This window comes from Carassius gibelio, chromosome B4 (genome assembly GCF_023724105.1).
Source record: "Carassius gibelio isolate Cgi1373 ecotype wild population from Czech Republic chromosome B4, carGib1.2-hapl.c, whole genome shotgun sequence".
Classification (NCBI taxonomy): domain Eukaryota; kingdom Metazoa; phylum Chordata; class Actinopteri; order Cypriniformes; family Cyprinidae; genus Carassius; species Carassius gibelio.
Genome location: NC_068399.1, coordinates 18,943,497 through 18,957,719, shown reverse-complemented (window position 1 = coordinate 18,957,719; position 14,223 = coordinate 18,943,497). Strand labels below are relative to the sequence as shown.

At 37.0% G+C, this 14,223-nt stretch overlaps 1 protein-coding gene across 3 annotated transcripts in view; it reads right to left on the bottom strand.

The window, feature by feature from the left end:
- Nucleotides 1-14,223, bottom strand: part of plxnb2a.1 (plexin b2a, tandem duplicate 1) — a 100,149-nt gene that overhangs the window by 5,011 nt on the left and 80,915 nt on the right. For all 3 annotated transcript variants that reach the window (XM_052555082.1, XM_052555081.1, XM_052555083.1), the window contains 24 exons: nucleotides 13,771-13,903; nucleotides 12,810-12,966; nucleotides 11,629-11,740; nucleotides 11,430-11,541; nucleotides 11,178-11,279; nucleotides 10,553-10,648; nucleotides 10,160-10,247; nucleotides 9,276-9,436; nucleotides 8,623-8,771; nucleotides 8,407-8,512; nucleotides 6,836-6,972; nucleotides 6,577-6,756; nucleotides 6,272-6,383; nucleotides 5,271-5,480; nucleotides 4,987-5,166; nucleotides 4,767-4,903; nucleotides 4,205-4,305; nucleotides 3,648-3,877; nucleotides 3,341-3,522; nucleotides 2,198-2,264; nucleotides 1,975-2,121; nucleotides 1,361-1,517; nucleotides 850-950; nucleotides 132-216 (listed from right to left, as the gene is read on the bottom strand). In XM_052555082.1, the coding sequence (XP_052411042.1) occupies nucleotides 132-216; nucleotides 850-950; nucleotides 1,361-1,517; nucleotides 1,975-2,121; nucleotides 2,198-2,264; nucleotides 3,341-3,522; nucleotides 3,648-3,877; nucleotides 4,205-4,305; nucleotides 4,767-4,903; nucleotides 4,987-5,166; nucleotides 5,271-5,480; nucleotides 6,272-6,383; nucleotides 6,577-6,756; nucleotides 6,836-6,972; nucleotides 8,407-8,512; nucleotides 8,623-8,771; nucleotides 9,276-9,436; nucleotides 10,160-10,247; nucleotides 10,553-10,648; nucleotides 11,178-11,279; nucleotides 11,430-11,541; nucleotides 11,629-11,740; nucleotides 12,810-12,966; nucleotides 13,771-13,903 (3,242 nt within the window). The remainder of the gene's footprint in view (nucleotides 1-131; nucleotides 217-849; nucleotides 951-1,360; nucleotides 1,518-1,974; nucleotides 2,122-2,197; nucleotides 2,265-3,340; nucleotides 3,523-3,647; nucleotides 3,878-4,204; nucleotides 4,306-4,766; nucleotides 4,904-4,986; nucleotides 5,167-5,270; nucleotides 5,481-6,271; nucleotides 6,384-6,576; nucleotides 6,757-6,835; nucleotides 6,973-8,406; nucleotides 8,513-8,622; nucleotides 8,772-9,275; nucleotides 9,437-10,159; nucleotides 10,248-10,552; nucleotides 10,649-11,177; nucleotides 11,280-11,429; nucleotides 11,542-11,628; nucleotides 11,741-12,809; nucleotides 12,967-13,770; nucleotides 13,904-14,223) is intronic.

Here is a 14,223-nt window from a genome sequence, read left to right as displayed (position 1 = left end):
TCAGTCATTCTGTGTTTTTCCATCAGGGATTGTCAATATGTTTAGACTATTAAGGGGGATCAATAAGAAGCAATGCACCGCTGTCATTAAAATACAATTGGACGAGTAGTTTAAAACTGTAAGTCACTAACTTTCTTCATGGTTGTCTTGGTTCTGGTCAAAAGACTGCTGGGTGTGCAGAACTCGGGACAAGACCAGGATGGCACCATCTCTCACCTAACAGACACAAACAAAAAATATAACAGAAGATATTTGCTTTTTATTTTTATTTATTACACAAAATGATCTACATACAAGCAGAGCAAAATAAATAAATAAATAAACATATGTACCCCCCCCTCCCCAAAACAAAAAGCAAAAAAAAAAAAAAAAAAGAAAAAGCTAAGTAATAATAAATAAATATATGCAGTGGTAAAAAATGTTTTAAATATTGTGGGCACAAATAAATTGAAATGGAAAAACTTTGCAATACCGGTAACTAAAAATGGTATAAGTTATATTCAATATTGCATTGTTTATATGTATTTCTTCTTTATAAAAAATGATTTGACTCTGAAATCCAAGTCTACTCTTCAAGTTAAGGACAGAGTACAAATTAATTAAACTATAAAAATTAAGCAGAGTACCAGCCACTATAAACTAAGAAACAAAGAAATAAATCCCTGTGTTGAAATAAAATAAATGCATTAACTATAAGTTTTAAATCCAAATCAAATCATTTTAAGTAACTGACAGTAATAGCACAGTAAAATATGCATCTTTAAGACAATATTAATCAGTGAGAAACAACTTTTCAACACACTGTGAGTGTTTATGTGCGTTTTTATGTGTGATTATGCGGACACTCACATTGTAATGGGCCAGTGTGTTCATTCGTTTCCACTTTCCCTCTTTCTGCGATGTCAAATCCAGATCGGACAGGATCTGCCCTGTAGACCCAGGGCGCCACTCTGTGGAAAGGAAAGGATGTATGTCTTACAAACTTGGCACGTATTGCACTTGAAAACCAGAGAAGAAGAAAATCCCTGGCTAGTTTCACGCACTACACTCCTTCTTTTAACCAGATTCATCTGTCTGATGGATGATGCTAGACATCGGCTTTAACAATTCAGCGCATTTAGAAGAACAACTCATTAAAAACTGCAGGAGTGCAGACCGACACGTACAAGGATCCCACCATTAATCAAACCGCTATCTGTTCAGAAGCGAGGCTTCCTCCAGTACTTTTAAATGCAGTGCATTGTTAATAAAGAGAGCTATTTATGCGTGTTACTTTCATAAAGTTGGAAGCTTTTGGAAATGTTCCTGCCGTAATGAATCAAAAGTCCCGGGTGGTACGGGAATTAGTTCCATGTCTTACCGAGTGCGACGCTGTCCACCGTGGGTCTCTGGGAGTACGGCAGATTCCTGTACACCTGCTCGATGATCTTCTCCTTCACTTGGGAGATGGTGTCACAGTTCAGGACTTTGACAGGGGTCACATCGGGACCCTCGCCATGAACCAACACCTGTAAGGTCTAGAGAGTTCAAACAGGTTTTAGTCTACCGATACCATCAACTGCACAAAGACCAGCACACCAAATAAACAATTAGACTGAGAATCACCAATTCCAAGTCAATTACTTGGGCGTAAATCTTGGTTGCATGGGAAATCTGCTAACAAAATAGGATTGTGTTTATTTGTCATCTGAGAGCAATGAATTGTTTCCTGCAGAGTGGTTTCCTCCAGTGGATAATGGCCGTTCAGTCCCTGAGGAACAGTGTTACGCTTGTGAATGAGATTACAGACTCAGTGCTAGCCAATGAAATGGTGTTAGGAGAGCAATGATGGACACACGAACATGTCTCCGCTTTCCTGATTCTGTATTAACAAGCTTTCTCTTCAATGGGTCCATTTATTGCAAGGAAACCATCTTTGTACAGACACGCCACACACTTTAAAAGTCCAAATGCTAAATTATGTCTAGTACTCACCAAATCAGAGTACTCAACATCATCTCCCAGAAGTCCTGTGTCGTTTAGAGTGTACTTGGCTTTCTTCATCTTGGCATCAACTGGACCTTTTTCCACCTGGTGTTTAATGGCCTTAAAGAGCTTATAGAGCGGCTCCCCGGCTGAGTCCTGTGAAAAACACATTAGTCAGACTTTACAGCTAGAAAACAATTTTTGCAATTCTATACATAGCATAATTGCTCACCTTCAGGAACTGGTAGAGACATATGGACATCCAGTTACACAACATCCTCTCTACAACAGTCTCGGACCTAAACAGGAAACACAGGCCGATAATATCATTTGTCAGCACAGGAAATATCTTAAACAATGGGTTTAACTAACTATTTTCTTGCTTCCTGATAAATTAAAATCTTCATCTAAATGATCCTGACATCGATGCCTGAAATCCCAAACAGTTCAGTGGCGGCACTAAACCACAAAACTTTTTATGGACTCATCGAGAACCACATACAAAAACATACAACGCAGCCTGATGGCGTAGTTTGATTCACAAACAACTGACTCTTTTGAGCGGTTTTGTTGAATGAGACATGTTGCCAGTCGAAACACTGTCCTGTATAATTTACAGCATGAGCAGCAAATAATATTTCTCTCTATGCAAGTAAACGTAAGCTAAATGGACATTATAGCTAAAATACATTAAAATAAATCTAAATCGAATCAAATTAAAACAGGAAAAAAAATGAATTAAGAGCTTATGAATCAAAATGAATTCGAATCAGGAATTATCTAGTAAAGTATTCTGAATGGTTTTAGCAATAGCCATGCTGTTTCTAGGGTGTTTAATGTGGTTGTAATGTGGTTGTTTATTAGCATAAAGCAAAAAGGGTCAAGTCTATAAAATTTTGGTTCAAAATCCAGGAATTATTAATTTTTCTGTCAACAGCAGAGACTTTTTTTTTTTTTTTAGTATGACTGCATAGAAAAATTAAAGGCGACACTGGATGCAAAATTTACTTTCACGTGGTGTTTGCATATAAATGTATCTTAGCAGTGTAAACATTCACTTTCTCCTGATATGAGAGGCACTCGTGATGGTAATGTGCCATTAAGTGCACAAAAAAACAGAAGAGATGGGTGGAGTGAGCAGTAGCTCATTATCATTTAAAGAGACATGCACCGAAATAGGTGACCGTGAACAGAGCTGTTTTTTTTTAAAAGATAAAAAGGTTGTTGTTTTACACAACACTTGAGGAAGTATTTTGCAGACATTTTGTGAAGAACCTAAAGAATCAGACCAATTTGTGGAAAATGGGTTTACCATATCCCCTTTAAAGCTAAGTATAAGCAACAATAATAGTGAGTTACGTGAATTTGTTCTGACCTGCGGAGCATGAGTTTAGGGTTCTTGCTGTGGATGTATTCCTCCATCAGCTCCAGCAGGAGGGTCCTCATGATGTCTGTGTAGTACTCCAGCTTTCCATGGAGCGCCACCGTCAACAAGGAAGCAAAGTAAACCTTATTCCTGGCATTGAACTCTTGCCTGCCCTCCAGGGTACGAATGAACTAAATCACAAAGACATGAGCACATAAGCCAGCTTATACAGTACATCAAATCCAGTAGTATGCCGACATGGCAACAGAGCAAACTCATCCAGGTGGAGACTGGAAAATGACGTTAAGGGTCTCACATTGATGAGGAAGGTTTTGCTGTTCAGGAGATTGGAGAATTGGTTGAGTGCCTGGTCTACAGTGGCTCGACGGGCTTCTGGAATGTCCAGCTTGCCAGTGATCATGACATCGTTGGCACCATCTTTGGAGGGCAGGAAGAAAACGCGGTTGGTGTAGTTCTTGTAGTCCAGGAATGGGATTCGAGCTTCATTCAGATCACTCGTGTGGTCCTCCATCTCGATCATAAGATCTAAGAAACAGAGAGTGAAGTGTAATATATAAGCCGAAGCTTTCAGAATAACAAAACTCAGAATCAGAAAAAGCTTTACACATACAGGGAATTTGTCTTGGTGACAGGAGCTACAAGAGCAGAAACAAAAGGTACAGACACCCTTCATCCTCGTTCTTCTAACAGATTATCAAGAAAGCAAATATCTTGTGAAGTTAGTAGTAACAAACTAATAAAAATACCAGGAAATCACCTGTAGTGAACAGTTTTTCATCCCATCATGACAGAAACTCTCATTCAGTTTTTGTACAAGATGATCCACTATTTCGTGAAGCAGGAATGACTCACCTGTGAACTCTTTTTTACAGCGATCACGGACGCTCTCCTCTAAATTCGCAAGCTGATTTTTGATTTTCTCGTACTCTCGTTCCGCCTGCTGGCTTTTCCTCCTGCACACATATAAAGACAAACATTATTTTTACATTTCTTTATTCTAATTTACTGCTTATTATTTAAAAAAATTCTGAATTTTAATTTATGGTTTGATTATTTCGAACTGCTTAAACTATTTTACTGCTTATTATATATAATTAATTGAATGAAATACAATGCCTTTTTTAAGAGAGCAGGGGAAATATAGAGAACAGTTTATTTGCCGTTTAATTTGTTTTAATTTTATTTACTGACTAGTCAACTAGCCATGTGTTGACTTCAATAGTAAAATAAAAACGTTTTTTATGTTCGAGAGAGAGAACTGCAAATGACAGAAAGAAGTGGAGGGAATGAGAATATATTGGAAAAAGAAAAAATTGAGCAATATGGCTGATGCGCTACTCACTAGACCACAGCTTTGAAATCCAAGTTATTAAGTTCAGATTATTACAGTCTGCTGCACGCCGAGGTTTGTTACCTGTAGCAATAGATTGACACTGCAATGAAGAGGACCATGGGAATGAGGACAGCAGGAATGATGATGTAAAGAGGAACCTCGTATTTCCTCTCAAAGCGAACCGAGCCGACATTCCACTCTCCTTTTCCGAATACGATCTGAAAAAGACAAGAAACATTAAACGCAAGGTAAAATTGGTGAGAATAAGAGTGATTCAAGTTAATGCAGAGCAATTTCTAACCATCAGCTCTATAGCCTCTGAGCTGGTGTCTCTGCGCTGGCGTCTGGAGGTGGATTTGGGAGGCCTGGAGGGGGCTACGAGGAACAGCTTATCATCCTCCAGGATTGTCACCAGGCATTGCTCATCACCCACAAACGCTTTGGCCTCTTTGGCAGTCATGGCTTTGGAAAAACCTTTACCCTGCATCACAGAAAAGCATTGAAGCAGTTACTGAAACCAAAGTCCCTTTAAGGAATATTTTTTCTAAGAGGCATCCAAAATTCGTCGTTAACAAAAATACTTGCATTAACGTTGATGATGCTGTTTTCTGTGATGGCTTTATCAGTCAAAGTAACGAACGAGGGGTCTTGATGGTAAACAAACTCTGTCAAGTTCACTACCAAGTTGTCCAGCTGGATGATCGTTCTTAAGGACTGGTTTATGTATGTCTTGTTCACAGTGGGAGAGAGGAACTCCAGTACGCTTTCGTTCTTGGACTCACATTCTTGAATGAACTGTAGGAAAGAAAAACATGTCAGTTTTTCTCTGCATAAAACATATTTCACAAACGTCTGAGCACTAAAAAAAATAAGACAGCAGGATGTCAGCTTCGTGATGAATGTTGCTTATTAACATTAAGAGAAGGGAGACGGAGGAAAGGAAATATTAGGTAGATGCAGACAGAAGAGGAGAGAGAGGAAACTCCTCAGCTTGAACAGCCAGACATTTGATCAAAAAAAGAAATTACATAAAAATGAAATGTTGACATTTTTTAAGAGCCAATCAATAACACCCGACAGAACAGAAATAAGGAAACCTGAAGGTTTCAAATGAAAGCACAAGCAAAACGGAGTAAAAAAGCTTTCAATAAATAATAACTTACATTTTAACCTTCTCAAAGTTATTGTATGGCTTCGAAATATTGAGCATGTGTGTGTGTGTGTGCGTGTGTGTGTTGTGCCAAAATGTTTCATTTTTACAAATTTTTTTTTTTTGGTTTTTCGTCTCATATCTATATTTACATTTATATTTTACTTTAGATTTATTTCCATTAACGAAAATCATTTTGAATCTTTTTTATTTTAGTTAACAAAACAATACAGCATCTAGCAGGTCTGTATGACATAGAGGTCAGTAGATTCTAAACAAAGATTTCTAAACTTGATTTTTCACTTTTAGGTGAACTATCACTTTAAGGAAACAAAACGAGTGTCTTCCCTTCAAATCCCAGCCTTGCTTATTGTAAGGGACCATTGACTTTACCAAAGATGAGCCCAAAAATTATTACTACAATCATTACACACACCTCCACATTGCTAGACTTGTGACTGAACTCGTCAGAAGAGGGCAGCACTCGCATGGTGGCATTCTGCACCTGATCAAATCCAGATCCCATCACTATGATCTTACGACCTCCGCTGGAAACACACAAACATGCACACAGACATGTAACGCTTATGTACACAGCCATATTTTTTCATCCCTGAACCTTGAAATACATGTTGACATCTTTATTGTGATCAGATTTTCAGAGCCATAGCATTCAAAATCTGAAAGGGCCAATAGTGAGGCTGTATACTGTATGTGAGCGAGGCTTAAAAACAGACTTACCAAACAAAGCTGGCCCGTGGGGAGTAATCTGTAACTTTGGGATTGGTTGAGTATTCGAATCCGGCGAATTCTTTTAATTTGACCTTGCCATACTTTATAAAAACGGGAAGACTTTCAGAAGGAATCTTCTGTCCTTTATATGGGCTTGTCATGCAAGTGATATTCTTGCCAAATGTCAACCTGCATGTTTAAAAACAAAGACATGATCAGAATAGGACTGAGATAAATCAAATCTGTTTTATTTTGCCTTTTTACTCACACTTTACACGGCTCTTTGTCCACTGAGATGCTGATGTCATCTTTGCTAGCTGTGTCTAGGTCGTCTCCCATGATAGTGATGACGGTTCCTCCAGCGGCTGGGCCTTTAGAGGGGGACACAGCTTTCGGGACAGGATTCTGAGAGATACGGAGAGAAAAAACTATTGTTAACATTCGCTCACACACAGCTCCAATAATCACTCCTTTTTCTACACAAGTCTAGCTTTATTAAATATTAATAACACAGTCAGTGGAATAAAACATAAAATTAATGTCTGAAAAAAAAGACATCATAATAACCTACACATACACTACTGTTTAGAATTATTTTGGCTTAGTAAAGTTTTTAAAAAATTTCTAAAAGATGAAGGCTGGAATAACGGCTGCTGAAAATTCAGCTTTGTCATCACAAAAATAAATTACATATACAAAAAGTATCTAAAAATATAAGCAATTATGCAAAAAAATTATATTATGTAATTAATAAATGCAACTTGGAGAACATAACAGACTTAAAAATTCAAAAATACGAAAAAAAATACTTTTAATTTGAAAACTTGTGTCAAACAAAAGTGGTCTATCCTTGTGCTCTAAATGCTGGTTTGCTAAATTCAGAAGTAAAAACCTGTTTGACTTTGAAAATGTGACTTATTTCTGACTGAAACTTAATATTCTGCTCAAAACAAAAGTCCAAAAAAATCGAGATGATGAACCATCCTCACTAGGTTTTCATCAGATGCTACATTACTTACAAGTTGTTTGAAATGAAATGCGTGTTGGCAGTGTGCAAAACCATCCTATATAATGATAAAAATCAATTCAGTGGTTTTTTTATCATATCAAATCATTTCTCCTTTCTCAAAACAAGACAATCTCATATGCCTGTCTGTGTGAATGTAGCATTCGACATTTACTCACGACATCTGAGCCGCTGAAAATGCAGTGGATTACATTTGTTTCTGAAGGGAATGCACCCCCAATCTACTCAAATGTGTTTATCTGTGCGCGAAACATTTGTGGTCCAGCTTCATCAACAACAAAAATTGAGAATAAGATTTTTAAATGAATCTTTGCAAATTGCTTTTCCTATTAATGTGCTAATTTGCAAGTTTCATGATGAATGCGGTGGCTAAAGTAAACAGTCTCTCAGAGAGCGGCTCTGAAGAGAGGGGCGGGGTCAGGAGAGCTCATTAACATTTAAAGGAAAATGCTACAAAACGGCTTGCTCTGAAAAGAGCTGTTTTTGACAGGATAAAAAAAAAAAAAAGTTTTTTACTCTACCACTGAGACATTTTAACCAAACTATGTTAAACACTTTTCATTAAGAGCCTAAAAATTATATCAGCTTGTGGAAAATGGGCATCTGATGACCCCTTTAACATCACAATTGTTAAAGCATCACGATGCTAGTTCACTAGTTTGACCAGAAACAGCTACTGTATCAGCAAGGGAGTCTAAGCTGTTTGTTTCAGGACTTCAATCATTAGAAATCACATTCAGAAATGTACACAGAAAATAGGCAAACAGGATACTAAACAGCCACAAAGATTTAATCGTAGAGAAAGCAGTTACCCTGTAAGTGAAAAACACGTCCGACTGTCCTGTTCTCCCTCCTTCCACCTCCACTTCCACTAGCCCAGATATTCTGCCAATACTAGGCCCAATCTCGCACACAACACTGAAAAAACATGGGTAGAAACAGAATATAAGCTAAACCACTCTTTCTAACATAGGCCTACTTGTTTTTCTATAACATTACACAAAATACTCATTCTAATCATGCTGTACCTGGTACTGACGGAGTATCTCTCCGGCTGATGAGTACAAGGCACTCCAGCCACGGTGATTCTCTTAATGTCCTCCTGCTTGATGCCCAAGTTCGAGCCTTTTATTGTGACAGAGATCTGTCCATGTAACGGTCCATACTGGGGAACAATCTGGAATGAAAGCAGAACAGCACACTTAAAAGAAGTCTATAATCTGCAATATCATAAACTATAGAGTTACAAAGATCACCCATAACCATTGTGCCCTTAGTGATCTAGCTGCTTTGGAGAAAATCATTTGCCAGATGACAAATAATAAAACACCATCAGGCGCAGGCGGCACGATCATTAGCGTCTCAGATGGATTCAACAAAACACTAGAGTGAGAGGCTGAGTTTGTGCCTACCAGCGCAGCCATCTATATATCATTTAGGCATGAAAAATGGAAAAGAGGATGAAAAGAAATGGTGTTTTCTAGAGAAGATGAAGAGTAGAAATTTATGAACTGCATTTGAACCGGGAATAGTGAGATTAGTAATCGCTGACGTCACGAAATGAGATATTTTTTGGATGCATTTTGAGCTTAGCTTGAAGCGTAACTGAATTTAGGGTTAGCAGCTTAATAATGTTGAGTGACAGAACTGAGAAAAGAAAGACAAGAAGAATAGTCCTCACGTCAGTGATCGTTGGAGGAGGACACTGTCCCTCCTCCTGTGTGCACAGGTCTCTGTGGATGCAGGATTTTGTTGTGCCGCACCACACGCAGTTATACTTCTGATCAGCGTTCTTACACAAACTGCAGTCCTCACGTCTAACAGAGCAGTTGTAGAGCACCACTGAGTAGAAAAATGAAGGAAAACAAAGCAATTCAGAGAACTGACACTGAATTCATTGTCTTTACAAAAAAAAGAGTGCTGTTGATCACTATTTTTTTTCCTGAAATTGTGAGTTATGCAAATTAGTCTGTTTACTGTTTTATGTGGTGATATATTAGTCACATCTAGCACAAAGATTTTTGATGCTCATTGTTTTTGTGGCAGATCAACACAACTCAGAATATGCAGGCTGGCAGTTGTATATTTTAAAAGATATTGGCTTTAATGTTATGTAGATAACTGCTGTGCATTTAGTTAATAGCCTACCTTGCAGAATAGCTTAGTATAGCTTAAAGGGATAGTTCATGTTTAGTAGATGAGCACTTACAAAATGACATCTTCCAGTTAAAAAATGCACATAAAATGTTTCTGAAGAAACATAAATGCTCTTTTAAGTAGTTTAAGGGATATTTCACCCCCAAATGAAAACTTGTTTATTTAAAAATACATGCAATTTTCAAAGTCCACATCTGCTAAACATGTCTAAACCATTACTCGTTGGATACAAAAACAAGATTCGAAAGATCAGTCTCCAAGATGCCAATGATATATAACATATGTTAATCTGCTTATTTTATAAGAGGTTTATCAGATGTTCATACACAACCTTGCCATATCTTGACAATCCACATGTTTACTGCGGCTTCTACTGAGCTATGATGATGCAAATTCATTGAAATGTACCTCTGAGGGTGCTGTCAATCTTCCGGTCCATGCTTTTATCCTCTATGTAGAATGTCACATTCACCTCTGGCTCTTTGTCATATTCAAACTGCCATAAAAACAGTAGAAAGGTGTCACTTAAGAAACAGACACACAAACACATCATTGCATGTGGAACAACTGTGCGCTGCAGCAAATTCTCCCCTTGCCAACATGATGTCTTCGTGAACCCGATCACTGTGTGTTTGTTATGCACACACAGGACTGAGCCCTACACACACTTGCAGCTCAATAGCTGGGAATGCCATATTGGCTGCTGCTCAAACTTCAGAAACAAATCGATGTGTGAACAGAGAAGAAGTAGAAAGTGAGGGAGACATAATAGAAGGAGGAATACGAGTGGAGCGTACTGACCTTATATCCCTCAAATCTGTACTTTGACCCTTTAGTCAACTCAGTCACCTCGTCCACCTGTTTCATGAGCTCAGTGCCGATCTGAAAGGTACTTTTCTGAGAAACATGAAGAAAGAGTATTGCTGCTTATGTAGACTCTAAAAACAGGTATTTTACTATAAAAAATATGACAAAAATAGCTGACAAATATTCTCAAAGAGATATTTGGTAAATATATTGCTCTCTGAAATATTTGATTCTGATTGCTCAATGGTTATGGTTCTGTGATAAATTATGTAGTTATTGCTAGCATTATATGAAGTGGTATAATTGAATCATACTAGAAAAAAAAGGAAATTCCTTAACAGTACAACAAGCCCTATTTTTAAAGACTTTTTTTATAGTGTAAAATCACTTAATTAAATCAATCTCTCACATACATTTATACACTGTATTTAGTAAGCATAATTCCGTAATGTCTAATAGATTAGAAACTATTCTTTACGTATAAAAATACATTAATTAAATAAATAAATACATAAAAATATTCAAGAAAACCTCAGGATATTCCATGCATACATTTTATACACCAATATACTAAACATAACCACACTGTGTACAATAATAAGTAATGCATGTATTTTACCTCATATTTCTTCAAATTTTTGCCCTGAAATTGGATGGGGGTTTTAATTCCTACAGGAATAAGCAGAGGTTCTGGCATCTCAAACTGAGGACAACTGTCACTCTGCAAGAATCATAAAAATAAAAATAAATAGATAAAATAAAACTGTTATTAGTCCTGTTTTGTCACCAAAAGTTGATTGCTCACCATAAATTAAAGCACAAACAGGCATATTAATTTACATATGCATGCACTTTTCCTAACATGACTCACCTGCTTGTGTTGTATGATATGATCACCCTTGACAGTGTCATCTCTATCACTGCATGTATGATCCTGAATGTTCCACTGGCAGCCCCACTTACTGGTCACACATGCAATGCATCTGCAGGAAACACAACCACCCAGTCAAAAGATTAATCTACAGAAATGCTATACGGAAGACACGTCTTGAACACTGCCTGATACTCACGGTGTATTTTCCGATCTCTTTACCACGTCTGCACAGTTGTAGAACTCAAACTTACTAGATGCCACTTCAATGCTGTCACTAACCGTGATCTTCACTGGCACTGCCACAAAATCTACACACATGCATATGAGAATCATTTGAGCTGTTAGGAAATATAGTAATTCATATGACAAGTTCTGTTCATGGGTTCGATTCCCAAAGAACCTACAACCTGATATAAGCTTTTGTAGCTACAGAATCATTGCAAATAGGAATCATATCAGCTTTTAACCCTCTCAAGGCAGGCGTTGCAGATTTGCAACAGTAAAGTAACTAAAAACTTTATTACTCCAGATACATATTTTATGAATCTGGAGTACTAAAAACTTTACTATAGGTTACTAAATTTACTAAGTTACTAAAACTTAATTTGAGCCTGAGAGGGTTAAGCAGGAGTATTAGGCCAATTTTTTATTTCTAGAGCTCAAGAGGAACTAGATAAACCAAGGTCATGGGTTCAATTTCCCCAAAAAAACAACCTGATATAAGCTTTTATAACTACAGAACGTTAAGGTCATGGGTTCGATTCCGAAGGAAAGTAAAACCTGATTAAAGCTTTTTTAACTCTAGAATCATGGGAAATAGGAATCATATCAGTTTTTAGGCAAGAGCATTTCATATAGCCAATTCTAAACTTGTAAGGCTCAAAAAGGTGATAGCAACTGCAAAGTCATGGGTTTGATTACCCAGAAAATCATGATTTGATAAAACTTCTGTAACTCTAGAACCATGTGAAATGGGAATGATATCAGCTTTTATGTGGGAAAATTTCATATGAACAATTCTGAATTTCTACAACTCAATAGGTGCTAGATACGACAAGGTTGTGGGTTTGATTCCCGAGGAAAGGAGGACCTGATAAAAGTTTTATGTAACTCTAGAATCAATAAGTTTAACTTCAGAATCTACCTGGTAATAGATTTAGCTTCAGTGTAATGTTTTCATTTGATCAGTGTCCAAATTAAAAATCACAATACTAGCAAATTACAAACATGAAGAAATGAAAAACTTTAGGCCGGACATAATTTTCAGGCATTCTGCAAGACAAACACCATCTGTTTGTTTCGTGAGTAAAGGAGGCAGCGAGAGGATGGCTTCACAGTAGGTGATTATTTAGTTAAAGGCAAAGAGAATGCCCTCACCTTGTGTCTCAGGTGTGGGTGGTATGTTCTCAGAGGTCGGGAGTTCACAGATGACCTTTGTGCCTTGCATAGTTGCTAGACTTTTGTAGCTATCAAACTCACAGTGGAGTTTATAAGAACTGCTGATACTGGGGAGGGAGGGGATGTCAATCACCACCTGCAAGTTTTAACCAGAAAATAAGGTTTTAAGAAATAACTAAATAAATACAAACATAAATGAATGAATGAATGAATGAACAAGTGAATGAACAAACGAATGAGGAAAAACATCAGTTCTCGCACATTTTGAACAGGAAATACATTATATACATATACATTGTATACATTTTCTAACTGTTTATGATTATTGAATGCCAATTTTTTTTAAAAACTGAATAGTGATGAACAAGCAAGAAAAAATGTTTTAAAAGATAATATTTTTATTTAATTTTTTAACAATATTTTTCAATCACTTAATAAGGTTTTATTGTTTACCATAATTTTTTGTTGCGATAAACACAATGTTAAAATTTCCTTACATTTCTAGGTTTTTTCACAACTGTATTTCCCCTGTAATACGTAATAAGAAATTTGAAATAATATAGAATTTAGCGAGTAGTAAACAAGTTAGAAGTATATTGCCTTTATTCATTACCACTGATCCAGGAAGTGAATAATGTTATACAGGAAGCCTCTTCAATCAACCATGACCACTTGAGTTTCTTCTGAGACATATTAGAAATGCATGAAAAGTGCTCTGTGCATTCATGTGGTATGAAATGATGGTTTCAGATGCCTTGTTTAGTTACTTCATCATGTCATCTCATGAAAAAAAGGATTAGACTCAGAGACTGGATCTGTTACAGCCAGTAAATATCAATCCTGAGTCAATCCTTAAGAGGTTAGGGTTTGAAATAATGGCAGACTTTATCACAATGTGTGTGTGTGTGTGCGTGTTCATGTTCATGTTATGCTTTAGTACCTGTGTACTTTCTTTTTTCTTGCAGCTCATGTTGGGGGGCTCAAAGGACTTAATAGATACACATGTTTGATTTGGACTCCACAACCAAGCGTTCTCTTCTAGTCCTTTGTGACAATCCTTTTTCCTGGTACAACTGCAGGTGCAAAGCAGACAAACACAGGTAATAAGCCACACTGCATTCACTTTAACTAGACTACACATAGATATCTTCCACATACTGCTTGCTAAAATGTAACCAGCAACTCTTAAAGGCGCAATATGTAATTTTTCTGCTTTAGAAATAGCAGAAATCACTATATCTATGTTATATATATTTTTTAGTTGTGTACTTACATCATCCCGACAGTTTCCACGAACTTTCAAATCCGGAGAAAATTATAGTTTAATTAGAAGACACAGCACGTTTCTTTATTTCCGTTTTGTCGCCCGTCTATGGCGTCATATAAACTTTGA